The 11,351-nt window shown below is 45.7% G+C and overlaps 1 protein-coding gene across 1 annotated transcript; it reads right to left on the reverse strand.

Moving 5' to 3' along the window:
- Positions 1-210: 210 nt before the first annotated feature.
- On the reverse strand, positions 211-9,944 carry znf76 (zinc finger protein 76). The gene is made up of 13 exons (XM_049022647.1): positions 8,271-9,944; positions 7,813-7,896; positions 7,648-7,725; positions 7,356-7,534; positions 7,208-7,276; positions 6,938-7,054; positions 5,931-6,132; positions 5,305-5,489; positions 2,955-3,147; positions 2,633-2,784; positions 1,984-2,145; positions 1,633-1,746; positions 211-1,339 (listed from the first exon to the last, which is right to left on the reverse strand). The coding sequence occupies exons 1-13, from the start codon at positions 8,341-8,343 to the stop codon at positions 1,247-1,249; spliced, it is 1,701 nt and encodes a 566-aa protein (XP_048878604.1). The 5' UTR covers positions 8,344-9,944; the 3' UTR covers positions 211-1,246.
- Between the last annotated feature and the right edge of the window lie 1,407 nt (positions 9,945-11,351).

Below are 11,351 nucleotides of genomic sequence, written 5' to 3' on the forward strand. Positions count from 1 at the left end.
CCCTGGCGGCACAAAGGTAGACAGCATAAATCCTGTATGGCCACCCAATGATTAAAAAAATGTTTTTCAAGTGGTTTCACGCACCCTTCTAGGAGCACGTGTGAGACAACACTGGGTTAAGAGCAATGTTATCAAGTCCAGAACAATCAATAAAAAGGAGTTGCCCGGCCATGAAATTCGCCAGTAAGCATGAAAAATAATGCGACTGAATACTTGAACTATTCACAATTTTAATGCGACAGGTGTACTTCAACCAAGATATATCATCCAGTCCTCTTAAATATTCAGCTTTATTTTTGGATTTAAAAAAAGATACACATTTATAAATGGTGCAACACCATTGTAATAAGTTTGGTAATGTATTAAATGATGTGTAGTCAAACGTAAGACTGATTTCCCCGATTCTGCCCTTAAGGGTGGAGTGACGTCCCTCTTGATAGATGACACCACCCGTACTTAAAGTCTCTGCTCCTTAAACACAAGGATGGAAGACTGATAGCAAACAGTCTGGGATTGCATTGCATCACGTAATTAAAAATGCTTGGGCTTATTACGAGTCCATGCCCGTTCAAAACCTTGTACCTCATTAGGACTCAACCAGTTCGCAATACTCATCAGTATCTCTACTGGTTCTGATGTTTGAAGATGAAGAACATAAGAGATACAACAGTTCTGGTATGAAAACCTTTCCAGGAACAGTCAGACATGCTGTTGGGAAAACTTTACTAGGACTTTCAACAGGGAATGAATATATATTATTATGAAGACTACAGATGTCTAAAGGGTGAACTTTGACCTTCCATAACCCATAACGGATTATCCCTGAAGCTGCTAAAACCTGTGTGGGCCTTCAGTAAACAAGCTCACCGTCGAACCCAGGCTGAGGAAGGAAGCTGTTGGTCAGTCTCCGGTGCCCCTTCGCACGTGGACGTCTTGTGAAAACGGCTGGTGAAAGGTGCCAGTTGTGGGGGACATTTCCCTTCTCCAGGTCTCTTTCACCAAAACGGCTTATTGTTTTTTGTTTTTAAAGCTTTTTACCTTTAAAAGTTTACGGTTCGAAGCTAAAAGTACTGGGAGGGTAGGTTGGGCGTTGTTCTGACTGAGGCAAGGCGGTAGTGTGGTGGGTAGAGATGAGGAGATGTTTGAAGCCTACAGATGTTCTGATGGTGGGTTCCTGAGGAACAGCCCTGCCCCAACCCCTCTAGATCCTCCCTCCCTAACCTCTCAGTGGTGCCTCAGGTTCTGCCTAGGAGGGCCCCGTATCCTGGGACATGCCCCCCTGCTGGATGGCGGCAGTGGCCATGCTGATGGCCTCCTCCAGGGTCTGCTGGTCCTCCAGCTGTGGAGGACACAGACACACACACACACACACACACACACACACACACACACACACACACACACACACACACACACACACACACTTATTAACAGTGCATTACTTCTTGCCCATCAATGTACATGAGATTCTGCCATTCTGATCCAAAGTCAGCCATTACTGGCTATTAGCATGGCAGTGAGAACAAGGCAAAGCCAAGTGCCCTCGCTCTACAGCCCAGAACAGCTGCCACAACAGCATCTTATCCCTCAGTTCGTCTCCTTCCTGCTTTCATGCAAAAGCCAGACACCAACCTGAACAGCGATTTGGGTGCCGTTAGCTGTGGCCAAAAGCGCCACCTGCTGGTAATTCGGGCCTGACATCCCAGTGCCTCCAGTCATGATGCTGTCTGATGTCACTATGGCAACCTCAGAAGGGAGAGAAGGAAAGCGCAACATGTTACAGGCTGAAATTCATGCATATATATATATATATATATAGTTCAGTGTTTTTAAGAAATGTTGTGTCCAGCTTGATATCCCTGGTCTACAAAAGAAACCCGCCAATCCCATCCAACCACTAATGTATCCATCCAAGGGTTTAAAGGGATGTGTTGATTATTTCCACATCTATGAATTGGCAGTGCCCCCCCCCACCCCCCCTACCGGCTGCAGCTCCTTGCCGTCCCCGGAAACCATGGCTACCGTGTGCTGGCCTGTGCCGTCCACCGCCTCCTGGTGGGCGGGCACCGTGATGGTCGTGCCGTCCTGAGTCACCATGGTGATCGCCGTGCCCAGCACCTGGAGCTCCTCGTGGGACAGGCTGACCTGCAGATACAGAGATGCACCTCACTCCCCGCGTGATGTTCCAATGTAGACACTCTCCACAAAGCATAGCAATATGCACTCCGGGATACTACTACCAGGTTCAGGAGGTACCAGATTATGGGTGTTTCTCAATATGTGTACTTGACCGTACTTGCGTTCTCGCGTACCTGTTTTACATCATCATCCATTGCCGAAGAGCAGTCCCAAAAAACACAAGTACAGACGGCGATAAAAATCCCTGGACGTTGTTCTTACCCAACCGCAGATACTGATACGTTGGTTCCTTGCCAAAAGAGACCAATCCCATGATTCTTTGCACCCCAAGTTCACTCTTGGAAGGCAATTCAGCAAGACCATTCTTGCCAAGACCACAAGTATGATCTTTGTGTTCTTGGTACTGAGACAGAACCTATGTATAGGCTGATAGGCTACTCTTTACAAACATTCCACTTTGAGCCATTGTCCTTAAAATGACATCGTAACTCACCTGCTGACCCCTTTCCTGTGTGATGAGGGCCACCTGTGGGCTTATGGAGTCACCGGTCATCATGGTGACATGGGAGGCCTCTTCCTTTGTGTCCCCTCCATCCAGGAAAGCCAGCCGGGGCTGTTTGAGAGGTGGCTCCAGAGCTTCCCCCTCTGCCAGAGGGGGCGGGCAAGGCGGAGCGACAATGGACAAAGCAGACCAGAGGGGGCGACGATGAGTCAATCCCCCCTTTCAAACATCAAGTCCTTCATATTTATTAATTTATTAGCATCATTACTGTTACAGTTCATAATTTGATAACCCCCTTCCCCAGTGTGCTCACCCTCTTCAGGGGTGTCGAAGTCACCATGGGCGGTGCGCTTGTGCATGGCCAGTGTGGATGTCTGCCGGTAGGTCTTACCGCAGTGGCTGCAGGTGTAAGGCTTGCAGTGCGTGTGCACCACGTGGTGCTTGTACAGGCTGGAGTACTCAGTGAAGCGCTTACCACAGCCGGGCACCGTGCACACGTACGGCTTCTCACCTGCGGGGGTTTCCCAGAACGTTACAAACACACGCGTGTGCAGTACATGTGGACGACCCTCCACTTACATATGTTTATGGCATGAACCACAACAGCAACAACAAATTTATTTTTGTATAGCGCATTATCACAACATTACATCGTCTCAAAGCGCTTTACAGCATCCGCACCCAAAGCCCCCAGTGAGCAAACCAAAGGCGACAGTGGCAAGGAAAAACTCCCAAGAAGGAAGAAACCTTGGGAGGGACCAGACTCAAAGGGGGAGCCCATCCTCCAGGGGCCGGCAGGGAGAGTCAAATAGGAGAGATGGCTAAGTGCGGAGTCATACTGTCCAAATCATAAAATTTTTCCAAAACCAGAGTGTCAGCACACATGCAAATAAACCAGACTCACCTGGAGCTGAGTGCATGGTTCTTTGCTTGTTCCTCATATAATAATTGCTTAACATAAATAGCTCTTAAGCAGTAATTCCCCTCTCCTGGTGGTTCATGTATCAGTGAGGCACATATTACAGTTTTTCTGAATTGCCAAAGCACGTTTCCTGAAAACTTTGCTCAAAGCAGTCAACACAAACGTGCACAACGTAATGTCCATAAAGATACGATTGGGTGGGTTTGGTGTAGAACTTGACTGGCCAACACAGATCCCTGACCTCAACCCCACTGAATGTCTTTGAGATGAACTATAACGGAGATTGTGAGCCAGGCCTTCATGTCCAACATCAGTGTCTGCCTTAAAAATGCTCTTCTGGATGAATGAGAAAAAATTCCCAGTCACACGCTCCTTCCACAAGGCTAAGTCCCTCTGTCTGTGATCAGAAGGTCGCCGGTTCAAGCCCAGCCTCAGCATGTCTGCATGTCTATGGGTCCTTGAGCAAGGCCTGTAACCCCCAGCTCCCTGGGTGTTGATATGGCTGGCTGCCCTTTGCAGTCAGCTTGCTCTCACCTACAGAGAGCAAGTTTGGGGAGGCGTAACGTGAATTTCCCCATGGGGATCAATTATTATTATTACTGAAAGCCTACCCAGAAGAGTGGCAGCTCTTATAGCTGTAAAGGGGGGTAACTCTATATTGATGCCTATAGATTTAGAATGGGATGCATTTCATAAAGGTTTCTGTAGGTGTAATGGCCAGGTGTGCCAATACTTTAGTTCATATAGTGTATGTAAAGCAAAGAGGAATGATTACAGTATTCAGAATACCAAAAAAAATTACTGTAAGGAACAAAGTAAAAAAAAATCCTAATGAAAGGCTCATTGCAGTAAAATGTTGTACAACTGCCAAGTCAAAGTCAACAATGAATATTCATTGTTATTCATCATCATCATCATCAGCTCTTTGGGCTGGGTCAGGACAGAGAACATGTAGATTATGGAAAATGTTCTCCTTTTGTAGGTAATGGAGGAGGAATCCTCTTTTGTGACCCATCTGCATCTTCCAGCTCATCCAGCACGTATTCTTTGTTCTAGTCCCTCACTGGCTTCTTCACATGTTCAGAAACATGTGCGAACAGATTTGAGTCACTCGTCTGAAATGACGACTACTGTGTGCTGGCTCCGTTTAATTTGGTGGCCTGCGTTCTCTGTTTGGCATCAAAGTTCACCACGCTACAAAATGTGTTTTGATGAATACGGATGTTTTGTAAAAAGGATGACTCAGATCTGCGAATTGCGTCTAACTATGTGAGCACTGTTTACAGTTTTGCCAAATGAGTGATTGACTCGATGAATGAGTTTTGGCAGTTGGAGGTTTTTCCAAGAATGGGGTTTAGTGTTAGTAATTCAGAAAAACTGTTAAATGTCTCATCAAAAGCCTACTGCGATTCAGTCCTATGGGCATTGTGAAATCTGCGTGTGCGTGTGTGTATAATGCATTTCATCCCCACAATGCAATAAAAACCTGTTATTTTGACATTGTGGGGACCGTTATTTTTTCTGGTCCCCACCAGGGGAAACTCAATTTAATTACAACCTGTAACTGCAATCAGAAAACTAAAAATGTCAAACGTCTTGTATTTAGTTGGTTATTTATGGTTAAGGTTAGGGCTGGGATTAGGGTTTTGCCCATAGATATCAATGGACGGTCATGTGTGTGACCGTGTGTGTGTGTGCGCTCAGCGTGCGTTTGCCAAACACACTAGTGGCCGCGCAGCACCTCACCCGTGTGGATCCTCATGTGGTTCTTGTAGTTGGTGGCACTGGCAAAGCCCCGCCCACAGCCAGGCTCGGGACACATGTAGGGCCGCTCCCCCGTGTGCGTGCGGATGTGCACTTTGCGGATGTTGGAGGTGGTGAAGGAGCGGCCGCAGCCCTCAAAAGGACAGCGAAAGGGCTTCTCGCCTGCGGGCAGTGCAGCACACACTATTAATACTCGAGTCCCCACAATGTATTAAAAACTTTTTTTTTTTTTCGACTATGTGGGGACCATCTTTTCAATCCCCAAAATAGGAAACCCAATTTCATAAAAATCTGTGACTGCAATCAAAAAAAAAACTAAAAATGAAATGTATTATATTTGGTTACTTATGGTTAAGGTTAGGACTGGGTAGGGGTTAAGGTTGTCATTGCTGCAATTAGGGGTTTTCCCAGTTAAATGAGTGGACGGTCCTCACAAAGATACGAGTATAAACGTATGTGTGTGTGTGTGTGTGTGCTTGTGTTAACTGGCCATTTGATAGGGGTATTTCCAATATTCCAAAAAGGTAATTTTGAAATTATATCAAATTACACGAAAACATAGAGGTACTGATGCAAGCTTACGCAGCTCATTACGCTCGGTACCTGTGTGTGTGCGTACGTGCTTCTGGAGGTCCCCCGACGTCTTGAAGGCCTTGTAGCACATGTCCTCGGGACACTTGTACGGCTTCTCCCCCGTGTGCGTGCGCAGGTGGCTCTTGAGCCCATAGCCGGTGGCGAAGGCCTTGCCGCAGGTGGGCATGTCGCAGTGGTACGGCCTGTCGCCCGTGTGAGCGCGCTCGTGCACCTGCCGCGGAGGGATGCTGTCTCACTACCTCACTTTCACTCACCGGGTGGCCTCCGACCGCGGCGCCATGGTGGACGGGCGATCAAAATGCAGCATGCAGCTCTTATGCAGATTAACCGGAAGTCATTAGCAGGATTTGAGCCACAGACAAACTAAACCTGAAAGACCTGCAGTTTTTAAGCGGTCTATACATCTGCTTTTAATAACTACTGAGCCTGAGGTAAGAAACTGCTTCGACAGGACGCAACACTCTGGGGACAGTTTAGAGACACTCATTCACCCAGCTGCACAACTGCAGAAAATAACTGCAGACAGTGCAGGCAGCCCCCTAACCAATCAGAGCATGCAAACTCCTAACAGAGAGGAGTGTGAATCGAAGTCCAACCCTGGAGGTTTACCCATAGCACTGTCAGAAATTTCACAAATGTTGCCTATCTCCCCTCCAAATAACAGGAAGGTGTTCATCTTTAGTCTTATCAGCACGACGCAATTGGCACTGTGACATTCTCTTTAATGGCTCTACTGGTACAAATGCAACCTTACAAAGCCTACTGCCACAACTAGGATTAAGTGACACGGCAGTCTCGTAATGAGTGTCATTACGGAGAATCTGGAAATCATCTGCAGATGTGCCCCTCTGCACCCCCTGACCCGGCACTTATGGAAGATGAATTATCTGGAGATAAAGCAGGACCATGGAGAACTTCACTGCCTAAGATCTATGTGAGTGTTGTTGTGATTGGCTGCCGTCTATGTCCCTATGACATAGTTAGCTTTTTTTTTTTTGTCGTGTCATAAGTGGCACCTTGAGGTGATGTGCGGTGGTGTATAGGCGTCCGCAGCCCTCGTAGTCACATCGGAAACTCTTCTCGGGTGTTTGCTGGGTCTTGGTGGAGCCCCAGGCCTTTCCCTCAATCATCACCTGAAGGAGGAATCAGGCAGTTGGTCACTGAATCTGACCTCTCTGATCAATCGCGGGCCAACCCCTGCCACACTTCATTGGAAGTGTCGTATCAAATTGACTATGGTCATACCGTAGCCCCTCCCACCATACTCCCAGCCAATGGCATAGCACCTGCACAGTGGTATGCTCCACTCTGGAATCCACCTTCTGAAGCTCACTGCCAATGCTGTCGTCTGCCTCCTGTTTGAGAGAAAAGCTGAGTTGACCAATTTAATTCTTAAAGGAAAAAAAATTATTAAACTGTTCAAGGGGCATGTACCTTGCCAGCATACTGCTCCAGGGTGGCAATGGTATTGGGGTCCAGAGGCTCCTCCATAGCCCCCCCTACCTGCACGGCATGGGTAGTGCGACCTGACTGCAGCACTGTCGGGTGGTGGATGTAGGCTGTGCTGCCATCCTCTAGCTGCACTGCCTCCACTGCACTGGGGTCATAGCCCTCTGTCAAGTCAAAGGTGAAAGGTCAAAAGGCCTTGCACCTAACTACAACTTGTGAACCATGGGTATGCTGCATAGTTATTTTGAGTTAAACTTTTCAGCTGAGACCAAGTTACCTTTCAGCGTGTGGTGAATGTAGGCAGTACTGCCATCTTCCAGCTGGACCACCTGTCCATCCTCGAAAGGCAGCACGTCTTTGGAGAAAGTTTCATTAGAGTAGAAAAGCAGCTCCTTTAACTGGTCTCTTGGCAGCAGGAAGGTGGGAGTCGCCCTCTACTGACCTTTTTGCTGTACTGTGACCTGCTGGATGTAGGCCGTGGTGCCGTCCTCGAGCTGGATGGTATCGCCTTCTACCAAGCTTCCATCTGCAAAACGAAAGGGGCCCTCAGTCTACTGTGTACCCCGACCCATTTAAAGGTCTGGGCACTTCCTCCCTTTTCTAGGCACAAACCAGTATTTGTAGGGTATACCAGTCATTGGTTGTTTGAGGCATAAGGCTGGAATACGTTTGAGTAAAACATTCTAATATTGATTTGGAGGAAGAGAGTCTTCCTTGTTATTAGACGCTACTGATGAGAGAACCTGATTTTGGCGTATGTTGCTTAATGGAATAATCTTTCGGCTGCAGACATAGGCTAATTATCAATTACGTTAGCTTCCTGTTGAAGTCATGGACGGTTGGCTTTGTTTCGCCCTGAGCCCAGCCTCCGTAGCATTGAGCAGCAGGCCGCATGCTCACCTTTGATGGCCTGCTGGATGTAGGCCGTCGAACCGTCGCTCAGAGTTACGGCCTGGAGCCCCACGCTCTCCATCCTTCCGGCACGTGGTGACACCTCCCCTGGCTGGTCTCACAGAAGTTTCCAGGCCTTTTTTCGGACAAATGGGGTTTTGCTCTCCAGATAGGAGGGCAAGCAATCAACTGTCCATAAAAAAAGCTACTGGTAAGGCTCCAGCCCCCAGCTCTGCAATCAAACTGTGACTGAAGTTGACAGCAATGATACCACGAAAAATCAAACATGTACAGGGCTGAAAGGTCATGGAGGACATCATGCTCTTTAAAGAAAAGCATGCCAAACATCTGTGATGGCTTCAGGACAACTCTGGCTTAAAACACTGCTTGTTTAACATTGGTATTTAGGCCTATTAATTGGTATAAATCAAAGTTGAAATATAAGAATGTTTTGCTGTGACTAAAAAAGCCTTCCAGGATACAAAATTATCTCCATTTACTTGTCCTCAAACTTTCTAGTAGATTTTTTAAAATGCAACTTAAAAAAAAAACATTCTTATTCTAAATGCGTTTTCAAAATCTTACAGTAGTAACTGGTGGGGTATTAGTGATATAACACTTTCAGGCACAGACTCTTCAATTAGCACGTGTAATTACGTCAATGAATTACATCATTCTCTAAATACTAATAAATACTTTACCACCGATAGTCCTATCGCTGCTAACCACGCAATGTACACACACCATCACATAGACATCAATTACACATTTCCAGTTTTAATGCCTACGTTTAGGTTTGCAGAGGCATACTAATACTACTAATTATTACATTATGTTAATATTCCGTAAATTTATTAAAGGCTTTTTGGTAGTGAAGATCATTCAGTTTAACCACTAAGCGTATAATTCATAGAAATGTTAGAAATCGATTAACTAGTAAGTGCAACTTGCAAGTAATTTACTTTTGATTGCACTTTCAATTGCACACAGATGTTGTATAGTTAATAAATAACGATTATAAAAAGTAATCATTATTATGTAAAAAAATTTATATAAAAAAAAACTGTAAAATACGAACGGGAATCGGGATTATGCGTGCACATGGAAGTAGCACTTATACATTGACTTCGGTTTAACCAATACGGGCACCCTTTAATATAAATGTTCGGAGCGCCTTATTTGGACTCAAATGCACAACCTGAGGTTTTGAAACATGGGAACCGGAAGCTAGCTGGACAAATATTTTTAAGCGGTAAAGTATTTGCATGTTTTTACTTATTGGTTTAAACGCAAAGTAAACCACGGCCCAACACAAAAATATTTTTAAATTACTTTTAAACTTAGAGACTGATTGCAGGGGAGACACAACCACCTTAAGCTTTCAGACCTTTTCCAAGCTTAATAACGCTGTGCGGGGAAGCAAAGGGTACTTAAAATAGGCCGCGTCCATCTTAACTCTGCCATTTTAGCTTATGCACGACTGACATCCGGCTACACAGAGACGGACACCCCCCTCCCGTCCTGCTCTCTGTCCCGAACCGGAGGCGTTTATAATAGTCGCTTTAATCGCATTAAAAAGCAGGGTAAACCGAAAACCGGCTTCCCACAAACGACTTTTGCGTGGAGTCTCTCCCTCCTATCTTCCCCCCGCCCTCTCCTCCTCCAACACCTCCTCCCATTTTTCCTATCCCATCTCTCCCTCGGTGCGAGGAGTTGCAGCGCAAACTGGGATACTCACCTCCAACAGACCGCCATGCACCAGGGAGCGGCGGGGCCCCGTAACATGAATATGAAACTCGTCGTGTTTTTTTCTTTACTGGCGCGAAACGTGGGGCCCGGTACTCTGAATATCCAAACGTCCCTGTTTTACAGGAGTATGCAGCAGGGATCCGGTAATATGAATATCTAATCCTCCGTGTTTTACGGGCTCAGGAAGCGGTGCCCGGTAATATGAATAACAAAATTCTCAGTGTGTCTTGGGCTCAAGAAGAAGGGTCCGGTGATCTGGATGAGCTGTTCTCCATGATCCCGGCTCCGAAGTCGGTGGTATCCAGCTGCCCAGCGGAACGAGGCGCTGCAAATTCTCGGGCAGCCTCCTGTCTCGGCGACACCCTTCGTTTCTGTAGCTGGATGAAATGCCGAAAGTGTGCAAAACATCTTACCTGCATCTTATCAGGCGGGAGGGGGCAAAAAAAAAAAAAAAACCCGTGGTGGCGCAGTGTCACGTTGTACAAAGTGCAGTGTTTTGTCTATTTTTTTGCGTTGTAAAGTTATTACCAAGATACATATGCCTTTGGGACCATTGTTAACTAACAGTGGCAACTAGTAGGTCTTAGCCCAAACGAATGAGAATAGTTGTCGATAACTACGTTAATTTAAAATTATATGACATTTATGAGTTACTCCTTTTTGTATCATTTCCTCTCAAACCTTCACCACTCAATCTTTTGTCGATATGCCGTTAGAAAAAAAATGCCAGTTATAGTTATTTTTTCCAATAATATTTTGAAGGCTGCATCACGAGGTGACTTGAACAGAGAGAACGACGACTTTGAAGCATTTGCTAGTTTTACAGCCACCTTTGACTTTAGTTATTGATTAGGTTGAAGCCGCTGTCCACATCGATCCACATAACCTATGAAGCTTTAATAGTCCATGAGTAACTTTGCAAGCCTTCACCTAACCATTGGTATGACCACCCCACTTTTCAACTTGAGTTGCCATTCTGTATATCAGATTCGACCCTGATACTCAATATCCAATTTTAGGAGTAATTAAACCTTTTTTTGGCATTCAAAACACGTTGTCTTGTGAAAGTTAATCTAGGGTAGATCAACAGCTAAATTGCAATTCATATAAAAAACATAAAAAATAACCCATCTCATAGCCCATTAAGTTTATTCCAGAGTCAGGGTCGATTTAGTCTTTAATAATCTTGACTATGATCTTAAATGGCGTCTTAATCCAACCTAGTAAAACCCATCATCATAACCCCCTTGCTCACAAAACAGTAATTATAACCACAGAATGGTGAGCAATATGCGTACTCATGTAAAGACATACCGACTTCAAATTAAACATTTGCTAATA

The sequence above is a fragment of the Brienomyrus brachyistius genome, chromosome 8 (assembly GCF_023856365.1).
Source record: "Brienomyrus brachyistius isolate T26 chromosome 8, BBRACH_0.4, whole genome shotgun sequence".
NCBI lineage: Eukaryota > Metazoa > Chordata > Actinopteri > Osteoglossiformes > Mormyridae > Brienomyrus > Brienomyrus brachyistius.